At 35.1% G+C, this 26,133-nt stretch overlaps 1 protein-coding gene across 25 annotated transcripts in view; it reads left to right on the top strand.

The window, feature by feature from the left end:
* KDM6A (lysine demethylase 6A) overlaps positions 1-26,133 on the top strand; it is a 231,800-nt gene that overhangs the window by 171,539 nt on the left and 34,128 nt on the right. For 7 of the 25 annotated variants that reach the window (XR_004180861.1, XR_002519460.2, XM_031660981.1 and 4 more), the window contains 11 exons: positions 202-295; positions 2,335-2,461; positions 7,427-7,525; positions 7,669-7,888; positions 8,446-8,580; positions 9,033-9,188; positions 9,746-9,841; positions 11,081-11,182; positions 11,846-12,241; positions 17,967-18,745; positions 25,281-25,410. Coding sequence is in view for 23 of the 25 variants with exons in the window: in XM_031660981.1 (XP_031516841.1) it covers positions 202-295; positions 2,335-2,461; positions 7,427-7,525; positions 7,669-7,888; positions 8,446-8,580; positions 9,033-9,188; positions 9,746-9,841; positions 11,081-11,182; positions 11,846-12,241; positions 17,967-18,745; positions 25,281-25,410 (2,334 nt within the window). In the remaining 2 variants the exon portion in view is untranslated. The remainder of the gene's footprint in view (positions 1-201; positions 296-2,334; positions 2,462-7,426; positions 7,526-7,668; positions 7,889-8,445; positions 8,581-9,032; positions 9,189-9,745; positions 9,842-11,080; positions 11,183-11,845; positions 12,242-17,966; positions 18,746-25,280; positions 25,411-26,133) is intronic. The other 18 variants (XM_017953897.3, XM_031660982.1, XM_009197443.4 and 15 more) reach the window with 7 other exon arrangements.

Genomic DNA, 26,133 nt, shown 5'->3' with positions numbered 1-26,133 from the left:
TCAGTTTTACTGGTGTTAGGTACTCTGGAACAAGGCTTATTACTCAGCTGTCTAATGTTAAACATTCAATAATGAAATCACTTTTTTCTTTTAGTTTTTAAAAATATGCTAAAACATCAGTATTGTATAATTCTTAATATATGAAGTAGTTCTTTAAAGATTATGTTAATTTTTCTCCAAATCTCTTTTTCTGCTCTTTAGAGGAAATATCATTCTGCAAAAGAAGCTTATGAACAACTTTTGCAGACAGAGAATCTTTCTGCACAAGTAAAAGCAACTGTCTTACAACAGTTAGGTATGTAATAGTATACATTTAGTGTATTATAAATGCTTCTCTTTATGTTTTTTACATGTTGAGTATGGCAAATATGTGGCTCATATATTCTGTTCTTTTGCTCAGAGTTGATAAAATTATTCTGAACCCAGCATATTTCTATTCTCTGCCTAGCATTGTCCTTCCCACAGTCTGTCTCAGTATAATTCTTTAGTATAGCTGGTCCTTTTAAATTATCAAAATTACTCCCTAGTATTTAACCCAAGGAGGATTCAATACTTTCTTTGTGCCAGATATATGCTTAAGCACTTAATGAAGTTGTGATTTATCTAATGTCACTCAATGGTTGGTGAGCTTGCTTTCATAGCTTTATCAGTTACAATGACTATAAAACAATTTATCTAAAAACTGTAGAGCGTCTAACACTGTGAGCATGCAGTTCTATTCTAATGTGTAACATGAGGGAATCTGTTCGTTTGGATGTCATGTGTAGCTATCACCAAAAAGATAGTGAAAGAACTCCCCAGCCTTTAATTTTGTTGCTTAATTATTGAGTCATGTTTCTTGTTTGTATTTGATATTTGGGTTGTTTTTTCAGTTTTGTTTTTGGTCTGGGAATTCTTAATTTTTAGCCAACATTGTAGCAATATGAATGTTTTCATAATGTAACTTTTTTATATAGTTTTAAAGTCACTTAAGCTTAGATTTTATCATTTATCTTTAGATAATATATATAAAAATTTAATAATTATAAATCACTGAATAAAAACAAATATTTTGACACTTTTATAACTCTTAAAAGTATAGACAACTCGAGTAAAATCCTAATGGATAAAATTACAGACAAAACTCAGGCTTTATTATGAAGGCAATATTTGTTTTTTCATTTATCAAATACTTTATAGTTTGTTTGCTTATTTATTTTAGACAGAGTCTCGCTCTGTCTCCCAGGCTGGAATATAGTGTCGTGATCATAACTCACTGCAGCCTGAAACTCCTCAGGTCAGGTGATCCTCCCACCTCAGCCTCCCGAGTAGCTAGGGCTACAGGCGCATGCCACCACGCCTGGCTGATTTAAAAATTTCTTTTGTAAAGACAAGGTCTCTCTCTGTGTTGCCCAGGGTGGTCTCAAACTCCTGGCATCAAGTGGTCCTTCTGCCTCAGCCTCCCCAAATTCTAGGATTACAGGTGTGAGCCACTGTGCCTGGCTTATAGTTCTTATCTTATATAGGATGTGAATATATGTAGCCAGGGCCAGTGAGGTAGGATTGTGTGTATATTTTTTAATCTGAACTATCATTGATTCTATAGCCTTATATTTATTCCTTGGAAATAAACATTTTGTTAATGGAATGTCTTGAAGATTCTTAATTGGCCCAGTGCTATGGCTCACGCCTGTAATCCCAGCACTTTGGGAGGCCGTGGTGGGTGAATCACATGGTCAGGAGATCAAGACCATCCTGGCCAACATGGTGAAACCCTGTCTCTACTAAAACTACAAAAATTAGCTTAGCGTGGTGGCACGCGCCTATAGTCCCAGCTACTCAGGAGGCTGAGGCAGGAGAATTGCTTGAATCCGGGAGGCGGAGGTTGCAGTGAGCCAAGATCATGCCACTGTACTCTAGCCTGGCAAAAGAGCGAGACTCTGTCTCAAAAAAAAAAAAAAAGCCCATTATTTTTTTTATATGGAATAGTAAATAAGACTTAACATCTTTATATTCTTTGTTTCATAACTTGAAATTTTTTCAGATATCAAAATTAGAAAAGTCTGATTTATAATCTGTTGTATCAGTACTAAAAATTGTTTTAATTTCTCTTGAATGAAAGCTCTTCATAGCTTTTACTACCTTACTGTGAGAAACTGACTTTCTTAACGGCCGGAATTGGCAGTTCTAAATTTTGGAAATATGTACTACAAACTAAATTAATAAATTGACAGAAAAGAATACTTTTTTGGTTTATTTTCTACTTGGTATTCTTAAACATAGAAGAACAATTAAGTCATTTACGTAAATATTTTCAAGTCATTTACGTAAATATTTTTAAATCATTTACTGTAGGTTGGATGCATCACACTGTAGATCTCCTGGGAGATAAAGCCACCAAGGAAAGCTATGCTATTCAGTATCTCCAAAAGTCCTTGGAAGCAGATCCTAATTCTGGCCAGTCCTGGTATTTCCTCGGAAGGTGAGACTTACAAGACATTTATGTTTGCTTTTGTCTATTCCAGCTAAGAGATTTTAATTACAATCTAAAATGTTAGTTTACATATCTAACCTGATCAGTGTATTTTCTCTTCTGAGTACATTATTACCAAGATTCCGGGAAGTTAAACAATAAAATAAAGTTTCCAAATGTGTTTTTTTCATAGCATAATTTTTGGTCTGGCAGGACATTTCTTATTTTGGTTATTGGATTTTTATTTGATTTGAGTTATTGCTAGTTTTAAAAAAGTCTTATCTGATAGTAACTTTTAATGAAGTATTTAAATGCCTTTCCTTCAGATTTCCAGTATTTTTTCTATATGTCTGTTTTATAAAACAGGATTAATTTCTCATCTGCCTGTTGACTATTGGTAGTCAGTGGAACCTTAATAATTTATAATTTTGATTAATATTTACCTTAGAATTGACATAATTATAGTAAATCTCAAATCACAGTTATACTTGAAGTCTTACAGTGAGAAAGTGTATCAGATTTGTTGGAATGGAGAAGTGTCATGTAACGAAAATCGTTTTCTGCAAGTCTATAACCATTTCTCCATACTGTTTATCCATTGAATGTCTGAATTATGCTTAGTGATGATCTGAACTATACCTCATGCATGAGTATCTGATAGATTATAGTTTTAGACTATCATCAGATTGTATTTTGATTCCTAATCACTTTTCGCTTTCATGATATGGTGAAAAGATCATACTAGGAGCCAAGACACTTGGATTCAAGTCCTGATTCAGCTACTGTTTGTGGAATTGTGCATGGTTTAGTTAAACCTCTTAAAGCCTCAATTTTTGTTTAACGTATTAGAGAATTGTATTAGATCGGTGGTCCTCAGGGGCAGGCTGTTTTGCCACTCCTACCCCAGCCAAGGACTTTTCACAACGTTTAGATACATTTATTTCTTTCATCACAGCTGTGGGGTGTGCTACTTTCGTATAGTGGGTAGAGACTAGGGATGCTGCTCAACATCCTACAATGCACAGGACAGTCCTCTACAGCAAAGAACTGGGTGGCCCCAAATGTCAGTAATGCTGTAGTTGAGAAACCCTGGGTTAGATGATCTGTTAGATACCTTCCTGCTTTAAAGGTTCCAATTTTATGACTTCTTTTGAAATTATTGTGTTTTAACTTTAAGTTTTCTGTTACTTTTTACATAGAATACCTAATTGTAAGTAAATTTGCCATATAATCACATTAAATTTTCATTGTATGGCTTCAGTTTTCCTTTAAGGAAAGTATGCTTGTATGAGACAAAGTAATATTAATATGGTTCCTTCTCTAAAAATATTTGATTACTCATACTATGCTTAGAAGAAGGTTAAGGAAAATTTTTTTAAAAAACATTTCATTAATTCATTATTAACATACAATAAGAGTTGACTGGAAAGGTACCTATTTTTTGGTGAGGATTTCCTAATCCCTCCCCAGGCTTGTAAAAGAGCCTAATTTGGGTTGCTTCTAAATAAAGCTGGAGGGTCCAAACTTTTGTGTTTCTCTTCTACAGGAGCAGAAACTGGATTTTATTATTTTTGTATCTTTTTACCTGACAAAGTGGCTATTCGATAAATGGATGAAATGAACTAACTAAACTCCATTTGCTTTTGGAGCTAGCACTATTACTATTAGTGTTGTGGAGTGTGAGGCTTCATGTAGTGATTGTAAAGGAGGTCTGAAACTGGGAAACAGTGGGTGCCTGTCTCTTGTTTTCAGGTTTATGTATGAAAATTTCTTTTAGCGTAGATTAAAAGGAATGTATACTGGAAAGTATTTTCCTTCTGACCTAAGATGGTTTAATATAGTAGTGTAGATGTCTTTTTAGTATAGGTTTTTAAATTTAAATTCTAGTTGTATAAAATTATAATGAGCCATGTGTAGAATTAACTATCATAGTCATGCTGTAATTTTTAACTTCAATGAGCAGTATTTCATCATCAGTATTTCAGTGGGCAGTATTTTATCATTTTTTTTTCCAGTTAACTAATTTTACATTGTAAAACATTACGATGCTTTTAATTTAATCTTTTTGGGTAATTTTTTGGGTAAAATTTTCCAAATATACAATATACTTTTCCTGACTAAATAAATAAAGGATACTTATCACAATTTATCTTGGTTTCGGGTTCAAGGTTATCATTTTAGACATATTATTTTCCATCTGTAATAATAAAATTCTAAATCCTTTAGACTTTTCTTATTCTCTTTTACTGCTTTCTAATGTGTTGTTTCTAATCTGTTTCTTATGAGAAAGATATTATGAATGAATTATGTTTTAGATGTTTTTAAAGTTCCAAATGAAGACCTCAGTTGTCAGTAAGAAATTTTGGGGTTTGATGACCCTAATATTTTTGAGGCTTTCTATTACTTAACCTCTGCCTTCAAGTCTGTGTTGAAGATGGACTTTGCTTGTCATTTGGCACTTGTATATCGAAGTAAAATTGTAATGTGATATTCTGTTATGCTAGCACCAATCATTGACTGTGTTATCACAGAACTGTAGAATATTACAACTGGGAAGGACCAGGGAGGTCACCTGGTTAACCTTGTAAATCCTGTCACTTCAAAGATTTAGAAAGTGGGTTCATAATCACAGATAATTAGTATGATAGCAGGATTAGACCCTAGGTTCACCCTGGGCTTTTTTAATTACACAAGACTGTCTCAGAGGAACCTACTTTTATTAGAGGAAAAGTGGTTGATGGTTGGACATCTGTATCTGGGCACATTGGTTTCCTACTTCGATTTTGTAGGAATGGAATGTTAAAACATTGGTTTTGGGAAGAACTGCTTATTTCTCCCAGCAGTTAGGCAGATTTGTCTATAAATCTGAGATGGCTTTGATTTCACAACAACTATAAAACAGCATGTTTTCTACTATCTGTTAAGCATTCCCTTTCACGCTGGTGTCTGTTCCTGTTTGGCATTACTGCTGATCTCTTCTTATGAATTTTTCCTTCATAAAACAGTTTGTAGATGCTCTCTGAAACTGCCTTCTCAATCATGGACATTTCTTATACCTTTCAAACCACAAGATTAGTGATTCGTTAGGCTTTTACATCTCCCTTGTAGGTGTCCTATGTTTTTACAGCCTCTCTTCCATATGGATGAATTCCAAATCTAGATTTCAACACTTAAAGGTATCTTAAACTCCAGGACTACATCTCCTATTCTTTACTTAACATTTCCCATTTTAATGTCCTCACATCATGTCAAAGTCAGCATATTTCAAACTATATTCACCATATTCTTCCCCAAACCAGCTCCTTCTCCTTTAACTTTTGCCAAAAGATCACCATTTTTTAAAATCAAGGTTAACTACTAAGTTACAACCCCCACCCTGTGAACATCTAATCAATCAATCACAAAGTCTTTACCAATCTGTTGGTTTCTTGTTTCTCTCATCTTTTTTTCTTGCCGCTTTCAGTACTTTAACTCCAATTTTGGCCTGTTCCCAACCAGTGAATGTAGCCACCCTCTATTTTTACTGTCTATAACTTATTTTCCTTTCAGTCTGCCCTCCGTATTGTTAGAAAATTAATATTCCTATAAAGTGCTTTCAATGTACTGCTCTCCTTGTTAGAAAAGCAAACTTTAGGGTAATCTTTGGCTGGATTTAAAATTCTCTACTGTTTTGTGTCTGTGCTTTCTTGTATATACGTTAGGTTTTGCTCATGCTGTTCAAACCCATTTAAAATGCCTTTTCTCATCTTCTCTGCCTGAATCAGTGGTTCCCAGAATTTTAGGTTACATAAATCAGTACAATTTCAAAGAATAATTATGAGAATAGAAATATGGTGTTTGGGCAAGTAAAGACATGGACATTTTTTTTGCAATTTACTGTCAGCCAATAATATCCAAAATAAGAGCATTACAGCATAAATATTAATTCGTTTATTGGAAAAATTATGTATGTATGTGTGTGTTGTCTTTCCAATTTGTTTGCTTGGCAAACGTGCCATATACTGGTTGGCAATTAGGAATCACTAAATAATATGCATCTTTACATATTCAAATCCCTTACTCTTACTCTTCCCTTTTTTGGGGGGGCCTTTCCTGAAACTTGCAGTATATGATGGTCTTTTCTTATCCTAAATTCTCAGGCCAATTATTGCCTATACTGGCCATTTGCTATGGTATCATGACATTTTTAATGTATCTTCAGTCCTCAACTAAATTGTAAGCTTCATGAAAATAGGGACTGGGTTTTTGTTTTTTTCTTTTTCCTTTAGTGCCAAGAATAAGAAGATAATTTCAGTATTTATAATTTCAGCCATTATCCATGTATTCATGTATATTCACATTAAGAAAATGACAGTCCTTGAATCATTAATCTTACCTTGCTTACTTTACTAGTCATAAAATATTATACTTTATATATTATTTTTACTTTTTACTTTATACTATTTTTGATACTTAGTTTGAGATTAACTGTGTCTTACATGTGCATTTTTTTTTATGAATTAAAGAATTATTGCCCTCAGTGTTGTTACTTGGGAAAGGAAAATTGAAATCTGATACAGCAAATCTTACCAACGTATAGTGTTTTTGTTTTTAACTCTGTATTTTGATGGTATAGGGAACTAGAGGTCAGCTATATAAGAAGAGTGGCTTGTGTGTGTGTGTGTGCACGCATGCATGCAGCTCTCAGTATTATAATATTGAAGTGATATGTCCCCTAATCATTGTAATAGAGTTCATTAATGCAGCATGCTTTTTAGTACCTATAAGACAGACTATAATATGGTTTGCTGGAGGGCTAATTATAATATTCATTATAGTTACCAAGTATATATACACACACACACATAAATATATTAGCTTATTAGGGTTTTTAAAAAATTTGCTGTGATATATAGTCTATCCTTTCAGCCGATTAATTTGTTTCAGTATTAATGGAATTCTTTTGATTTTTTTTTTTTCCCCCTCCCTTCTCAGGTGCTATTCAAGTATTGGGAAAGTTCAGGATGCCTTTATATCTTACAGGCAGTCTATTGATAAATCAGAAGCAAGTGCAGATACATGGTGTTCAATAGGGTAAGACTTTGTATAAAAATAGTAGTAATTTAATTGATATACAAAGATGGTTACATCACATATATTATACTTCATAGTTTAAATCATTATAAAACCAAGCAGTTTTCTGAGTTGACTTATTTTTTCTTAATTTCTCTTTCCAGTGTGCTATATCAGCAGCAAAATCAGCCCATGGATGCTTTACAGGCCTATATTTGTGCTGTACAATTGGACCATGGCCATGCTGCAGCCTGGATGGACCTAGGCACTCTGTATGAATCCTGCAACCAGCCTCAGGATGCTATTAAATGCTACTTAAATGCAACTAGAAGCAAAAGTTGTAGTAATACCTCTGCACTTGCAGCACGAATTAAGTATTTACAGGTAAAATTTTTAAATAGCACTTTTTTAAAGCCACATATTTCCCCAGAACACTCAGGCAGAAGGAGGGTGGCTGGAAAGTTTGTCTAGTTGTGTTTTGATGTCTATAATCTGTTTCCATATTTTGTAAACATACCATAGCTTGTAATATTATTTTACTTTTCATTTTAAGTAAGATATGCAGTATTTTAAAAGATGCTCTTTTGCACATTTACTCTGTTGATGCATATTAATTTACATAATTTTTTTCTATGTACTGTCTACATTTTTAAGTTGTCATAGCATTTTAGAGAAAACACAAACAGTCTTTCACTCTTGCTTGGAGTTTCATGAGAAGACAGCTATGAGAACTCTGAAAACAGAGCTCAAGCTTTGTTTTGATTCTCACAAAGGTTTATATTCCGGTTACCCTCTTTATATTTAGTGTCTTCTAAAGCCCCAAATTTAGAATCTATTTTCTTTTAAAAAACAATTAGCTATAGCATTTAGGAAGATTTAGTGGACTTGCTCTTACTCAAGTAGGCTTGTGTTAAATTTGCTTTTTACATAATTTTTCCTAGGCTCAGTTGTGTAACCTTCCACAAGGTAGTCTACAGAATAAAACTAAATTACTTCCTAGTATTGAGGAGGCGTGGAGCCTACCAATTCCCGCAGAGCTTACCTCCAGGCAGGGTGCCATGAACACAGCACAGCAGGTGAGAAGTTGGGTTATGTTCTGCAGGTGCCCAGCTTTAAGGGTTCTTTTCAATTCTCTAGTGGTCAAGCTTAATTTACTAAGCACAGGAGGCTTTTAGTAATGAAAAGCCTTTTGATTTAATTGCAAAGGGAATCTAGATCAAAATAAAATTCCCTCTAATATGGGAAGAGATTTTGGGGTACCAACTTAGAACCTTTGTGCATTTTCATGATTTTGAAGGAGATTTCTTAAAATAATGCTACAGTGGTTTGTTTAATTTTTAAGGCAAGTTTTTGAAAGGAAGGTACACATTATTCCATTGATGAATCATTTAATTTTGATTTTCAATCATTGCAATCAGCGATGTCCACATAGCTTTGAAAAGTATGCAGCTTGTAAAGTTTTATAATTTGAAGGAATGAATTAAGAATATATAGAACCCTATTTTTGTCTTCCTTCTGTGATTCTTAGGCATGTAAACCTCATCATCCAAATACTGAACCTGTATTAGGCCTCAGTCAAACACCAATTTCACAGCAATCCTTGCCACTACACATGATTCCTTCTAGCCAAGTAGATGACCTGTCCAGTCCTGCCAAGAGGAAAAGAACATCTAGTCCAACAAAGGTATATGTTTTAGAGAAATAGAAAATCCCAGTCAAAAAAGAAGCTTCAGCTGCCCTGAAATTGTGCAGTTTGAACATTTCCTGTCCTTTATTTTAAATTTGTGGACATCAAAGAGTGAAAGGTTTGAGTTTTTCCATCCCAAACCCTTAGTATCATATTAAATATAGAAAGTAGGGATAAATTTGCATTCATCAAATCATTTTATTCATCTCCCTGCCGTTAAGATCTCAGCACACTTTTCATCATCACTTTTTACTGACATTGAAATAAATTTAATGTTGGATCTAGTGGACAGTGTGGTATTTAGGCTAGCTGTTTGGGCCATAGTTTGAGGGTGGGCCTTTTTGGGTGGCTTATTAAATAGTCAGTAATTTTTAAATGTATGATTTCTAAGTGTAATATGCATGTAAAATTATTTTTTAAAGAATTTAATGTTATAACATCTTTTTAACATGTAAATATTCCAATTCATAGTCATTTGGCCTCCTCTAACCATTATTATTAACTGTAGATTTAACCAAATATTCTTTAATTTTTTTTAAATCGATTTTCCTCAGAATACTTCTGACAATTGGAGTGGTGGACATGCTGTGTCACATCCTCCAGCACAGCAACAAGCTCATTCATGGTGTTTGACACCACAGAAATTACAGGTATGTAAGATGATTTTGACAAATTGTTTTTTCTATTAAAAAGGAGTTGAGGTAGCAAACTTTAAGTTCTTAAAGTATTATTTTTATTTTTATTTTTATTTTTTTTGAGATAGAGTCTTGCTCTGTTACCCAGACTGGAGTACAGTGGCACGATTCGGCTCACTGCAACCTCCGCGTCCTGTGTTAAAGTCATTCTTGTGCCTCAGCCTCCAGAGTAGCTGGGATTGCAGGCACGCGACATCACACCCAGCTAATTTTTGTATTTTTGGTAGAGACTGGGTTTCGCCATGTTGGCCAGACTGGTCTTAAACTCCTGACCTCAAGTGATCCACCTACCTCAGCCTCCCAAAGTGCTGGGATTACAGGTGTGAGCTACTGCACCCAGCCCTAAGTATTAATTCTTATAAGTTAAATGGCAGTACATTCAATTAATATGCACAAAAGTAAAATGAGCCTGCATTTACCAGAATAATGGAGATCATTCATTCTTGTTTTTAATCTCTTTTTTTTTTTAAAAAACAGGACATGGTTTATACTGCATAAAATATAAATATAGGGTATATAGGGTAAAGTTTTCTTCTAACTTTGGCCCCTACCCACTCAAAATGCAGCTGGTATTACTAATTTCTTATCTGTCATTCCAGAGGTATGTTATTTATGTACAAGGAAATATACATCCCCCTCTTTCTCACATGTATTATTATTTTTCTTCTTTTTTACACAAACGATAGGATTCTTATTTGCTGTTAACAATGTATTTTACAGACTTTTCCATGTCAATATGTGAAGAGCTTCCTTGTTCTTTTATGGTTACATCATATTTCTTTATATAGATGTAACACCTTTATTTAAGCAGATCACTAAATTTTGGACATTCAGATTGTCTTCAGACTTTGCTTATTCCAGACAGCGCTGCTTTTAGCATACTTGTCAATATATTTTTAAGCTTCAAGAGCTTTCTGTTTGAATACCTAAGAATACTGTATGGATGAGTAAAATTTCATGCCCATCTAGTACAAAGAACTCATAGTAAATCTTGTTCATATGAATGCTTAGTTCATTCTTACATTTCTCAAGCTTATTAAAGGACTTCGTCTTGTATGACTGTTGGTCAGAAGACAGTATGTTTGACCAGATAGTGGTTCTGAGTTTAGTCATTTCAGGGAAAGGTTGCTTAGAATAGTGATCTTATTTCCTAAATATATCTTTGACTATATTCTCTTTTTGTTCTTCTTCTAGCACTTGGAACAGCTCCGCGCAAATAGAAATAATTTAAATCCAGCACAGAAACTGATGCTGGAACAGCTGGAAAGTCAGTTTGTCTTAATGCAACAACACCAAGTGTGTATAGCATATTTTTCCCTAAAATTTGTTAGCATTTTGAGTATTTTTATTGACTCTAATGTCATTTTAGAGCATGTTTATGTTCACTTTTACTTTCTACTAGTGTTTGACAGAATTTAGTAATCTCTGTATCTTAAAATACGGGTAATTGACAGAGATTTTTAGACAAAAGCAACTGTAAGTTTAATTTTGAACACAATACTTTGTATTGTATTTATTTACATGATATTTCACATGTATTCTAAGGATTTGTTTACATTATTTAGTACTGAGGCAAGGTTTTTAGGGCTTATTTAGTTTACAGGATCTGGCATGGATGTAACAGAATGAAATTTTGAGATGTCCCCACTTTTGTGATTGAGAGAAGGACCTATAAGTTCTGGGTCGTTTTCTATAATTTTCAGCTGCTTCCTTTTGTCATTACTAATGGGATTTTTTTTTTTTTTTGAAACAGATTTCTGCTTTTTCAAGGAAGTTTATTTTAAAATGAACAAATATAATTTCTTGTTTTTAAAGTATGTGTTTCTCAACTTAGAGAAATTAAGCGTTTGGGTAAAATCACACGTTCCCTAATTATACATCTTCATATTCTGTTCCCTATAGATTCTCTCCCCTATGGATTACACAACCAGCATTTACTTTTCCTTTGTTTTTTGACAGATGAGACCAACAGGAGTTGCACAGGTACGATCTACTGGAATTCCTAACGGGCCAACAGCTGACTCATCACTGCCTACAAACTCAGTCTCTGGCCAGCAGCCACAGCTTGCTCTGACCAGAGTGCCTAGCGTCTCTCAGCCTGGAGTTCGTCCTGCCTGCCCTGGGCAGCCTTTAGCCAATGGACCCTTTTCTGCAGGCCATGTTCCCTGTAGCACATCAAGAACGCTGGGAAGTACAGACACTATTTTGATAGGCAATAATCATATAACAGGAAGTGGAAGTAATGGAAACGTGCCTTACCTGCAGCGAAACGCACTCACTCTACCTCATAACCGCACAAACCTGACCAGCAGCGCAGAGGAGCCGTGGAAAAACCAACTATCTAACTCCACTCAGGTAATAGGAGAACTAGCTTCCTTGTTGGCTTTTCACATAATTGTTTTTACTGGGGTTTGAGAGAAGAAGAAAGAAGTGTTTGGGGAACTGGTTTTATAAGAATTTTGTGGCACTATGATGTTATTACTACATTGTGATTCATATGTACATACATGAGTATATCTTCGTTCCCTTTGTACCGTCTCTACTGACACAGATAACCTAGCAAATTTACAAAGGAAGAAAATAGATCATATAAATCACCCAAAATGCACCGTTAATTTACAGTGGCATCATAAGCACATTTATGTAATATTACTTAGTTCATTTCTGCATAAATTGCCTACTTAAGATCAGGCACTACACTAGGTGTTAGGTATTTGCTTTAGTGGGAGAAAAAGACCAGTGAAGAAGTATTTACCATAATGACTGTGAAGTGTGACTTTGGTGGGAAAGTTCTATCAGAGTACCTAGGAGAGCACATAACCAAGATGTTAGAGTCTTCCAGAAACTAGAGTTTAGGGGAGGAGAGGGCTGGTGAAGTGTGCCTAGAAGATAGGCTATGAAGAGGGGAGGGTGAAATAAGAGGCTGAAGGAGAGGCCAAATTTATCTTGAAGGCAAAGTTGATCCACTAAAGTTTCTGAAACAGAGTAATGAATTGCATGAACATTATTTTTGTCAAGGAAATGGGTCATACTTTATTCAACGTTAGCACATTCGTTAGACATTTAATTTCTAAGTTTTTACTTCTGAATGTTTATGTGCATAGTATTTCCCATATTTTGGATTGTTTCCATGATACAGGTACTTGCTGAGGTGAAACTGAAGGGCAAAAGAGTAAGCTTTAAGAAAATGCTCTCAATACATACAGCCAAATTGCTTGTACTTTTATTAATCTATGAGAAATATTTGACTTAAAAAGGGAAATATTTGGCTGATTGTTGGTTAGTCTTATATTATTGATAAAACTGAAATAAGTTCTTTCTCTAAGATTTTTAAGTTTATTCTTGAAGTAATATCCTTGGTGGGACCCTGATCTAAAGTGATTAGTACTTTATTCATTCTTAGAGAAATACTGAGTACCTACTAGGTTCATGTCATACTCAAGGCTCTGGGAATACATCAGTAAAGAAAATATACTGAGATGTCTTACTTGGTGTAGGTAAATCGACAATAAACAAATAAGCAATACATATATAATGTTAGATGATGGTTGTGATTAGTGCTATGGAAAAAAGCACTAACAGAAAGGGAACAGCAGAACTAGAGATTGGTGGTAGGAGAGTTGCAGTTAGAAGGACAGGGAAGGCTTCTCTGAAAGATAACATTTGGATGAGAGTTACAGGAGTGAGCCTTGAAGCTATTTGTGATAAGATTGTTCCAGGTTTAGGGAGCAGCATGGATCAACGGACCCTAAGATAGGATTGTGATGTACACATTTGAAGAGAATCAAGGTGGCAAGCATGGCAGAACAGGACAGGCAAGGGGTGAGAAGAGAGAGAAATGTGCTCCAGCTGGAAACAGGATGGCTAAATCATGATCAGCCTTGTAAGGATACTGGATTTTATTCTGAGTATCCAGGAAACTGTGGGGGGATTTTGAGCAGAGGAGTGATGTGATCTAACTTTGTTTTTGACTAGGTCCTCTTTGGTACTCTGTGGATAGACTGAAAGAGGCAAAAATAGAAATGGTGTGACCAATTTAGAGATTATAGCTGTAATCCAGGTTAAAAGTTGATGGTGGCTCCCAGAGTGGTAGTAGTAGATTGTGGTCAGCTTCTGGGTATATTTGGAAGGTACAGCAACAGGATTAGCTGATACAGAGTGATGTGTGAGAAAGGAGTCCCAGCTGGCCTGACCAACTAGAAAGATGGATGAAACTGGATAGTATCACCCATCAGTGAGAATAGATTGAGAAAAGAACTCAAGATTGAGCCTTAGGGCATTCCAGTGTGTTAGGCTAGGGAATTGAAGAACTAGCATAGAAGAATGGAAGAGATTGACCTGTGATATAGTAGGAGATCAAAGACAATGCAAGTGATACCCTGGAAGCCAAATGAAGAAAGTCTTTCAAGGAGGAGGACATGATCAAATAATGCTCATAGGTCATATAAAGTGAGGACTGAAAATTGACCATCTGAGATATTTGCTGACATTATTGGAGTAAGGAAACTACAGGTTACAGGCAAAATTTACCCCACAACCTGTGTTTTTTTACAACCCGTGAGCTAAGAATGATTTTTATATTTTTGAAGGGTTGTAAAAAAAGGATAATGTATGATACTGGATGACCCACAAAGCCTAAAATGTTTGCTATCTGATCCTTTACAGAAAAGATATGCTGACCTTTGGATAAGGGCAATTTCAGTGGATTGTTGGGGTGCAAAAGCCTAATTGTAGTTTGCTTCAAGATAATATAAAATCGGCAGAGAAAAACTGAAGTATAGACAGTTCCAGCACACATGCTTATAGTTGTTTGGGCTACACACTGCACAGTGCCAAGGCTTCTATTTCCATATACTGTGACATAAAAGGGTAGAATAACAACCGGGTATAGCTGACAGGGAAAGTGGGATTAGGAGTTGTTGTCTTGTTATTGTTTTAAATTTAAAATGAGAGAATAACAGTAAAAGTCAATGGGAAAGATTCAGTAGAGAGGGAGAAAATGGCAAAGGAGAAAGGGGAATTGTTAGAATAGGTGAGAGGATGGGATTTGGGGGGTTCATTGTCTTTAAATATTAAACAGTTGTTAAAAGGATAACATGAGATTTTTGTTAAAATGCCTATCATAGTTCTAAGGTATAACTGGCAGTTAATAAATGAAAGCCTTTGTTAGGATTATAAAGTATAGTTCTATTTTCTTTTCTCTCACATCTACTACTTTGGCTCACTTAGTTGCTGAAGTTTTCAATAAATACTCTCTTAACCCTATTTTGGAAATGTGATATTCTTTAAAAATGTAATTTGTAATTCTAATAAAAAGAAACTCCTCAGTTGGCAGGCCGCGAGGCCTCTGTAAGTTACCATACTAAGTAGCAGGGAGCCCCAGCCTTTGCTTCACACGCCCTTCAAAGCCATTATCTGTAGGAACTTTACAATTTAAGTAATGAGGTTGAGAAAGTTGTCTAGAAAATGGTGTTGAACTGATTCCAGGTCAAAAGTTTCCCAAATGAAGTTTCTGCATATCACTATAGCTGGGGAGCCTCTGTCTCTGCTATTGATATATGGAATTGATATCATAGACTCTAAATGAAGAGGCCTTTTTGATAACTGTCTTATAAAAACCTATTTGAATAATTTTTGAAATTGTAATGAAAACTAGACAATTGATAGACCTATATGGTATATCTACCTTTTAGCTTTTGATAAGGGAGGAATTTACATTACAGTTTGGAATGGGTTTATTCAGATTGCTTTTGGTAACAAGGGTATAATTTAAGATATGAAAGTAAAATTATATTAAGTGTAGGTGATTATTCAGCAAGTACTCTAAAGAATTTGTAGCTTAAAATACCTTGATTTGCAGATAGAGAAGATGTAATAAAATAGTTACTTTGTCACATGTCTGCATATTGTAATCAGTGTATTTGTTAAATAATTAGCCTCTGAATTAAATATTTTACATTTGATGAAATTTTAACTCACCTACCCAGACTTTGTTGGATAATATTTTAAATATTGATATGATTATAATGTGCAGTATTTTTACTTTATGAGAAATTGTCATGTAACTTACAAATTTCAACCTTCCTTTATTATGATTGAACTTTGTTACTTATTAAATCATTTACAACTAATTGCAGTCCTTTACACACTCATTGGTGTGTATCAACTTTTTTTTTTTATTTTTGAGATGGAGCCTGGCTCTGTCGCCCAGGCTGGAGTGCAATGGTGCGATCTTGGCTCACTACAACCTCCGCCTCCTAGGTTCAAGTGATTCTCCTGCCTCAGCCTCCTGAGTAGCTGGGATTACAGGAGCCCACCACCATGCCCGGCTGATTTTTGTATTTTGGTAGAGACAGGGCTTCACCATTTTGACCAGGCTGGTCTTGAATTCCTGACTTCAGGTGATCTGCCCGCCCTGGCCTCCCGGTGTGCTGGGATTACAGGTGTGAGCCACTGCACCCGGCCAATGTGTATTAACTTTTAATATATCTAGTTTTTTTAGTTAGATAAGCCTATTGAGTAAAAGCATTAGTTTACAATTTTCAGCTTCAGAAACTGATTTTAGGAGCATGCTAGCTGATTTTAACTGTATGATTAAATGTACCTTTTAGTATATAAATACCTTGTCATCAGCTATAGTTTTATTCCTTTATAGCTTATTACTGACAAAATTCTCTAACCTTGTTGCTGAAGTAATCTCAACTCCAAATGTAAACTCTTGTTTTATGATTCCAATGTTACTTTAATCAGTGTTGCTGAAAAATTGGCTGTCTTATTTAATCATTTTGTCAGTAAAATGAAATGAAAATATTCTTCTTAAAGAGATTTCTCTGTGACACCAGAGGCAAATTTCAGGTAAAAATTATACATCTTAGTTCCAGTTGTCATATTTTCATTCTATTAAATGCCCTAAGTGATCTTCCTCTAGTCTTAAAACTTCTGTTAACTGTTAGTATACTGCCCCCTCAGATTGCTTTAACAGTAGCAGTGTATTTTTCTAAGTTTTCAAATTAATGAAAATGAAAATTAATGATGAAAAATGAAGTTTATCTCAAAGTCATTAGTGGAGACTTAAAATATCTTTTTCACCCCTTTTTTAAAAAGAATTAAAGAATGACAAGGTCCTGCTCTGTCACCCAGGCTGGAGTGCAGCTCACTGCTGGCTCAAACTCCTGGGCTCAAGAGATCCTCCCACCTTGGCCTCATGTGTAGCTGGACTACAGGCACACTTGTCAACATACCTAGTTTGTCTGCCTACTTTCCTTCCCCTCTCTCCCCTCTCTCCCCTCTCTCTCTCCTCTCTCCTCTCTCTCCTCTCTCCTCTCTCCTCTCTCCTCTCTCTTCTCTCCTCTTTTTCTTTTTCTTTTTCTTTTTGTTTTTATTTTGTGGAGAGGGAGTCTCATTGTGTTGCCCAGCCTGGTCTTGAACTCCTGGCCTCAAGCGATCCTCCTGCCTCGGCCTTCCAAAGTGCTGGGATTACAGACATAAGCCACTGCACCAAGCCTATCTAGTCTTCTAAATATGTGTGGATGGATAGATGGGGAAACTTTAGGTATTTTTTGAAATATTTTCATAGATTTAATAGTTCTCCCTTAATTTTGAGGATAGCTACTTTAACAGTAGAATTTGAATTACAGAAGATTATATTTTTAATGATAATTTTAAAAACTTCATGAACTCACTTTCTATATTAATCTTTTAACAGATCACAGACCAGCGAGAATTGGTTTATGTTGATCCATGGTCATGGCTTTTCGTTATTAATAATGATATATGTCTATCCATGTCTGATTTAGATGAAAATATGTATATTGGAACTTAAAATTTGTAATGCTTCATCTGAAGTAGTTTATTCTACACTAATAATGGAGTCATTTTAGATAGGAAGGAAAATTTCTCTAAAGATGTTAAATACTGACTAGCTAAGTTACAGATACTTTTTGATAACTTTAGGACTTGGGTCAAATTATCTTATATAGTTAGATATTTATTTTTAGTGGCTTTTCTCTTTAATGTTTTAAATTCTGTACATTCTCAATTTGCTTAATATTAGATTTAAACTATTTTTCTTTCTTTTTAGGGGCTTCACAAAGGTCAGAGTTCACATTCGGCAGGTCCTAATGGTGAACGACCTCTCTCTTCCACTGGGCCTTCCCAGCATCTCCAGGCAGCTGGCTCTGGTATTCAGAATCAGAATGGACATCCCACCCTGCCTAGCAATTCAGTAACACAGGGGGCTGCTCTCAATCACCTCTCCTCTCACACTGCTACCTCAGGTGGACAACAAGGCATTACCTTAACCAAAGAGAGCAAGCCTTCAGGAAACATATTGACGGTGCCTGAAACAAGCAGGCACGCTGGAGAGACACCTAACAGCACTGCCAGTGTCGAGGGACTTCCTAATCATGTCCATCAGATGACGGCAGATGCTGTTTGCAGTCCTAGCCATGGAGATTCTAAGTCACCAGGTTTACTAAGTTCAGACAATCCTCAGCTCTCTGCCTTGTTGATGGGAAAAGCCAATAACAATGTGGGTACTGGAACCTGTGACAAAGTCAATAACATCCACCCAGCTGTTCATACAAAGACTGATAACTCTGTTGCCTCTTCACCATCTTCAGCCATTTCCACAGCAACACCTTCTCCAAAATCCACTGAGCAGACAACCACAAATAGTGTTACCAGCCTTAACAGCCCTCACAGTGGGCTACACACAATTAATGGAGAAGGGATGGAAGAATCTCAGAGCCCCATGAAAACAGATCTGCTTCTGGTTAACCACAAACCTAGTCCACAGATCATACCATCAATGTCTGTGTCCATATACCCCAGCTCAGCAGAAGTTCTGAAGGCATGCAGGTTAGTGTGGGAAAGTTCATCAAAGTGAAAATGTTTGACTACTAGCATGATCAGAATGCTGAAATTTGGATCTTTTAAGATATAGGAAGTAAGCAAAAGATGGGGTAGTCATTCATCTGAAATAAGAGTTTGACAGAAGCTTTGTTATGCTTAGATGTTGTGGTCAAATCAGATGGGAGAAGTATTCCTGTAAATTGCTTATTCTGAGTGGGTGTGTCTGGTTGTGCTATTACTGCCCTCTACCGGTTACTAGGGTTGTCAGCTTCAAGGTGATTGACTTCACTTTGGGGATTTAAACAAGAGAATGGGTTAAATTTTATTTGGTCAAATACAGCAAGGCTGGAAAATCCTTTTTTTTTTTTTTTTTTTTTTTTTTTGATCAGAGCCTATTAAATGTTAGGCTAGGAATGGACCCCGTCAGTTATCAAGGCTAGTCTTTGCTTACAATTGAGAAAACTGGACTGTTTCATTTGAATCTAGAAGAGGTTATAAAATAGGCAGAAGAGGAAGGAAGAGGTCAGGGGCAATGGGCAATGGAGAGACACGACAGACCGTCAGCCATTCTGGAAGGAGCCAGACATATTCTGCTAGTCTAGGAAGGGCAGGGCCTCAGAAATTTACGAAGAAATGAACCTCTTCTGTCCCACAAAAGAAGAATCAAAGGATCAGGCAGCACCATCTTTCTCTGATATTTGGAGGACATATAGATTCTTACTGGCTTTTTCATTGTATATAGCACATACATAATTTTTCTTATTTACTTGTAATTGTTGTCCTCTATAAGTGACTAAATCTTGAATGAAACTTAGTTAACATACCTGGAACAAACAAGAAATAATTCTGTAATATTTTCTGATACATTAAATTTTAAGTTTGAGCAGGCATATAGTAGATTTTAAAAAGATCTTTTTTTGGTTCTAGATTGTCATGATATATAGAAAATAACCATTCTATAAATAGAAAATATAAACATTAGCTCTAGTTTGGCTGCATTGACCATTTAATATAGCTTTTACATTTTAAAGTTCAAAACAATTCTTATTTATAGCCATATAAACCTCTTCCTGCAGGTGCTAGTGCTTATATGTCTTATTTATTGTTATCTAAAAGTGTGATTATCTTTTCTGTTGTTCAGATTATTTTATTAGAAGGTATCCTGGGTCTACCGTTAAATGTCACTCACAAGTGATTGAGGTGAAATTAAATTTTATTATTTATATGTAAGTTTGTTGCTTGGGAGGGATATAGGGTAGGAGCAGTGGAGTATGGGGAAAAAATTTCAATTAATTAATTTAAATTTATCACTTTAATTGTGACGCTAGAACTTTACTGTAAATTACACTCTAGTTATTTTTCTTTAAAGAGTTCGAGCATTTAAAATACCTTTTGGTCTGTGTTTTCTTTTCTTCCCTTTTTTTTTTTTTTTAAAGACAGAGTTTCGCTCTTGTTGCCCAGGCTGGAGTGCAGTGGCACGATTTCGACTTACCGCACCCTCTGCCTCCCGAGTTCAAATGATTCTCCGGCCTCAACCTCCTGAGTAGCTGGGTCGGATTATAGGCGTGCACCACGACACCTGGCTAATTTTGTATTTTTTAGTAGAGACGGGGTTTCTTCATGTTGGTCAGGCTGGTCTGGAACTCCTGACCTCAGGTGTTCCACCTGCCTCTGCCTCCCAGAGTGCTGGGATTACAGGTGTGAGCCACCACGTCCGGCTGGTCTGTGTTTTATTTTCCATTAGTTTCTATTTCTGTTAGTTTCTATTTTATTATTTCTATTTTATTATTTATTATTTATTATTTCTATTTTATTATTTCCTGTCAAACTTTAACTATTTAGCTGTTATTCTGACATAGACTAGAGCAGAAATTACATCCTTTTTTATATATTTTTTTTTCTTTATTGGGTACACATTGTTGGCAGCATTTTCCTTAGTGACCTACAACATGGTGATTACTGTAATTAATCTTAACTGTGTTACACGATTTTTTAATGTCAGTAACTTAAAAGTGCATTGGATGATCTCTAAATGAAATTATTCTAAAGCATGTAGTGAGGTTCTTGAGTTCCTAAAATTTGTTTCTTTAGAAATTTTTATATTGTAGGTTTTTATATTAGTGTTTTTTAGAAGTTACGCTATCATTCACTTCAACTCTGGGCCTACACAAAATAGGGAGTGTTCAGATTAAATGCTAAACTTGGCTCTCCTTAGACACAGTGCCTTGATTCACTGCCAGTTTGGCTGTCTTCTACCTGCTCCTCACTCATCTGCTGGGGCCTCTGTCCTGTTTCCTAGGTACTGCTGCTCTCACTACTGGAGCAGGGGCTTTCTCTCTCATCCACTCTCTGTAGACTCAGGACAGTTCCTAGAAAATGGGAAAGATTTGGAGGTCCAAAACTAACATCATGAACTGTATGGGACCTAAGGAGGAATATTGTCAGAAAGAGTTCCACGGAGCTATGTTCTGTTCCCCAAGTTACAAACTGTGTATAGTAGCAGTTTTCATAAGTTGTGTATTAATAAAGCTTTGTGCTATAGGTGCTTAGTTGATCGTGTTTCTTTTTTTTTTTTTTCTCACTCTGTCACCCAGGCTGGAGTACGGTGGCACAGTCTCAGCTCACTGCAAGCTCCTCCTCCCGGTTTCACGCCATTCTCCTCCCTCAGCCTCCCAAGTATCTGGGACTACAGGCGTGTGCCACCACACCCAACTAATTTTTTTGAATTTTTTTAGTAGAGATGGGGTTTCACCGTGTTAGCCAGGATGGTCTTCATCTCCTGACCTTGTGATCCACCTGCCTCAAAGTGCAGGGATTACAGGTGTGAGCCACTGCGCCCAGTTGATTGTGTTTCTTAATGTATTAAAGATTATAATCTTCCATCTCATTTTCCAGGCATATACGAACATTTATTTCAGGGTATTTAAGTACTTTTTTTAGTTTTATTTTCAGCTTTTAACTCGAAAAGGCAATTTTGCCTTATTATGGAGACTTAATTTTATATATATATATATATATCTTGTAAACAGCTAGATTCATCAAAACACTGTAGATCCCTGAGGTTACTGGGTTATTCCAGTAAATCCAGGACTCAATTACTGAAGAGACAAAAAAGTGCTCTGATAAGTTGGAGATAAAAATCTTTTGAGGCATAGAGAAAAAGGTAAGATGGCAAATGATAGGTGTCATGTTGTTTGCCATTTCTGTGTTCTCTTGATGGTGGCCTGTGCTGGGCAGGAGTCCAGAACTCAAGGGGAAAGTAACACAGATACAAGAGACTTGACGTCTCTGGTCTAGGAGCTTCCTAACAAAGGATAACTAAAGTGTAGATGGGTTTATCACAGAGCACATTTTCACCATTTCTCTACCTACCAAATGATATGGGTAAATTTGATAAGTTTAAGCCAATATTTTAAATAATTGGGCAACAATTAATATCCCCCTACTCTGACTTTTCTCAGAGAGATTTTAAAAACTGAAAGAAAAGGATTTAAGATGGGATAATCTCTAAATCCATTGCAAAACCTGCTTTTTATTATTATTATTATTTTATTATTATTATACTTTAAGTTCTAGGGTACATGTGCACAGCATGCAGGCTTGTTACATAATATACATGTGCCATGTTGGTTTGCTGCACCCATCAACCTGTCATTTGCATTAGGTATTTCTCCCAATGCTTTCCCTCCCCCTGCTCCCCACCCCACAACAGGTTCCAGTGTGTAGTGTTCCCCACCCTGTGTCCAAGTGTTCTCATTGTTCAATTCCCAGCGATCCCATTACTGGGAGTATACCCAAAGGATTATAAATCATGCTATTATAAAGACACATGCACACGTATGCTTATTGCGGCACTATTCACCATAGCAAGACTTGGAACCAACCCAAATGTCCATCAATGATAGACTGGATTAAGAAAATGTGGCACATATACACCATGGAATACTATGCAGCCATAAAAAGGATGAGTTCATGTCCTTTGTAGGGACATGGATGCAGCTGGAAACCATCATTCTCAGTACCATGCTGTTTTGGTCCAAAATCTGCTTCTTTCTTCAACTCCTTTCTCCACTTTGGATTTTTATATGGAAGTTTTATTACTTGGCTTGAGGTGTTCTAAACAGTGTTGGACATTTACACATTCAGAAGATAAAGTCTATTCCTGTTATCCACAGCCCTGCCCTTTGCATTGGGATTGGTCAATATATTTTAAGTGGAAATAGCTTATATTTACTATGCAGAGCACTATATATGTCATCAGTTCCTTCAGGGAAATTCCTGTGTGTTTGAAACTTGACCTTAATAGGCAGGTAGTCAGCGTTTCAAACACAGTAAGAAATGTCTAGGTATGACTTGTATGCACTATTGGGTACCCCTTTATTTCCGTATGTGTAGTTAGTTTTTAAAGTGCTGGTTATTTTTTAATCTGATTCTTGTTTAGTTTATCTTAATGTTGCAGTGGTCAGTGGTATACATTAAAAGGCAGTTATAATACTTTTTCTTCTTGCATGTCTAAAATTGTAATTGCAACATTCAATTGATTGAATTATCAGCTCCCTGAAAGTACTAGTCATGCCCCGCTTTTTTCTTTTCTATTTTAAAATATTGGCAACAACATTTTCCATTGTTTTACTTTCTCGTTTCTCTTTTTTGTTACGGAACTATAGAAATGATAGAGACAGAATTCTACTAATCTGTCAAACCTTGTTTTCTAGTCTCATCTCTGAGTGTCCAGTATGTTGTAGAAGCTTACATTTTGGTGCCACATTTAATTAGTTTGAGACGCTCTTTGATAGCACAGTTTTAATACGTGGTTCATATATTTCAATTTCTTCAAAATAGTAACCATTTACTATACAGTAGTATATCCATCTCCTTTCCTAAAAGACAGATTTTCTGTATTCTGAGTCATATTTTGCTTATATTCGATAGAGTGGCAGATATACAATTCAGCATGAAAACTATTATTTATGTAGATATTGCAACTGTTTTGTCTTGCATTGGTTTAATGATAATACTTGAATTGTTTCTTTCCCAGTCTCACCAAAAATTCTCTACATGTTAAAAGCAAAAATTTGATGGAGTTTATAAATTGGTACTAATTTTATACCCAAATCTAAAGGCTTAAGTGTATATCTGTCTTTAAATGTACAAGGCACATGTGCTTTGTGGAGAGAGATTGAAAACTAGTTTTGGACAGAAAATTTATTCAACCTTTAATTGTTAGCTGAAAGTAAAATTTCAGTTTAATAATATTTTCATATATTTTCATTTAAAAGTCAATTATTTTAAACGTAAATCATTCCTTTGAGGCCTGCCATGAACTTTTTTTTGTTTTTACTTGGAGTTGTAGTTGAAAAAATTAAGAAAGTAACACCTATGGTGCTATTTAGTATAACATCTTAAAAATCTATGGCAGTGAAAGTTTAAGGCCTAGTTTTCATTAGTACCAACCAAAACAGGCTAATTGGTAACACTTTGTTCAGTGTAGCAAGATAAGGAAAATAAATTCAACCTGTTTTATTCTGCAATTTGTGATGAAAGTAGCTAATTCCTTCTTAAGTAAAGTTACTGAGTTTTTTGACTTCCCAGAATAATTGAAAATTTCAAATTATTACCTGAAATTTAATATGTTAAGAGTACTTGATATTTTAATGCATTTATTGCTTTCGAATTTGTAATAATTCGGTGAGGTAAGTTAGTTAACCTGGAGTGGTTTGAAAGCTCAAAATTATTTCTTGTTGATTTTCTAAGTTTGGTAGAAATGTTGGAAATGTCTTTCTTGCTTGCACTAAAAGAATTATTTTTAGGGAATAATTCTACCCTATCTTAAGAATTTATAATTTTAACAGAGTGATACCTTCATCAACCTAAATAACAGTAAGTAATAATTATATACAATGTCAGAGAGTAGATAGCAATTATATGCCTTGTTTAAAAAGAAATACTATAATTTGCTGTATAAATTACTAGATTGGCATCTTGCTGAATTTTATTAGTCAAGGAGTTGCACAGGAAATTTTTTTCTGATTTGAGTAAAAGGAAAAAAATCTCAGGTTTGAGAGTTGTTACAAAGATATTCTGATTATAATTGCTAAGATAAGACATAGGAAAAGAGACATTCTGTTTTTTACTATTATCTAGAACTTTTTTGGTCAAGTTAATATTTTAACATTGATGGAAAAGAATGTGATGGTAGAGAGGAAATTGTAGCTCATGTTTGTTGTTTAGGTGAAGAAAATAAATTGGAAAATTACGAACAAAATAAGGAATGTCATCAATAATTTATATGTTGTGATATCTTTTATTTTCCTTCAGTGGAGGATATATAGGCATCAAGTCTTTGCTGAAATTAACAATCATTCTTAGTGTTTTTCCTGATGGATCTACATCCCACATCTCATGGACTTGTGCAAATGCCTAGTAATTTAATTAGGACTTAATTCAGGATTCTTTTTTTTTTTTTTTTTCTGTTTTCCAAGTAAATGTACAACTGATTTATTTATCCCTTCTTCTTCTTCTTCTTCTTTTTTTTTTTAAGGAATCTAGGTAAAAATGGCTTATCTAACAGTAGCATTTTGTTGGATAAATGTCCACCTCCAAGACCACCATCTTCACCATACCCTCCCTTGCCAAAGGACAAGTTGAATCCACCTACACCTAGTATTTACGTGAGTCTGAATTGACTGACTGGAAATAAAACAGTGTTTGCAACTACCTGTCTTTCATAAAATCTTTCTTTAAATTTATATGGATGCCCTTTAGGAAACATTACGATAATTGGCAACAGATTAAGTATTTTTTTGGGGGGGAAAGATACATTCAAAAAGATTTTGTAATAGCATTTTTAAAAGACCTTCTCAGCTATTAACTGTGATGATATTAGAATCATGAGAAATATTTTTTATTGCTCTAATTTTGAGCAGTATTAGGAAAAAGCTACCTAAAAGTGTAACGTTTTTTGGGTAAACTGGGTTTTAAATCTGCATTCTACTTAGTTATGTGGACCTTAACATTCATTCTGTTTTATACATCTGCCCCCCAAAAAAGATACTACCTTCAAAATAAGTGAGAACGTAAGTGTGATAGTAGATATATGTCACTAAAAAATTTAATAGGCTATTTAAAACTAGATACTAGTTTTACTTTATAGAAATATAGGAATCTGATATAGGAAGTTGTTAAGAGTTCAGTCAAAGCAATTCCTATTTCTGTTTCTTCCAAATAGATCTTCCTACCCTATTTCCTTTCACTTTCCTGCTTCTATCCCAAATCAAAGTTTTTTGTAAGTATAAAGTTAGGGTAGTATGTGTATAATGATCTTGCATCTGTAAAATGGTACTGGAGTTTGTTTTATAGATTTAACCCCTTTGCCCTCTAGAGGCCAAATATTA

This window comes from Papio anubis, chromosome X (genome assembly GCF_008728515.1).
Source record: "Papio anubis isolate 15944 chromosome X, Panubis1.0, whole genome shotgun sequence".
Lineage (NCBI taxonomy): Eukaryota > Metazoa > Chordata > Mammalia > Primates > Cercopithecidae > Papio > Papio anubis.
Note: the sequence above shows the minus strand (reverse complement) of the source record. Positions and strands in the feature narration are given on the sequence as shown.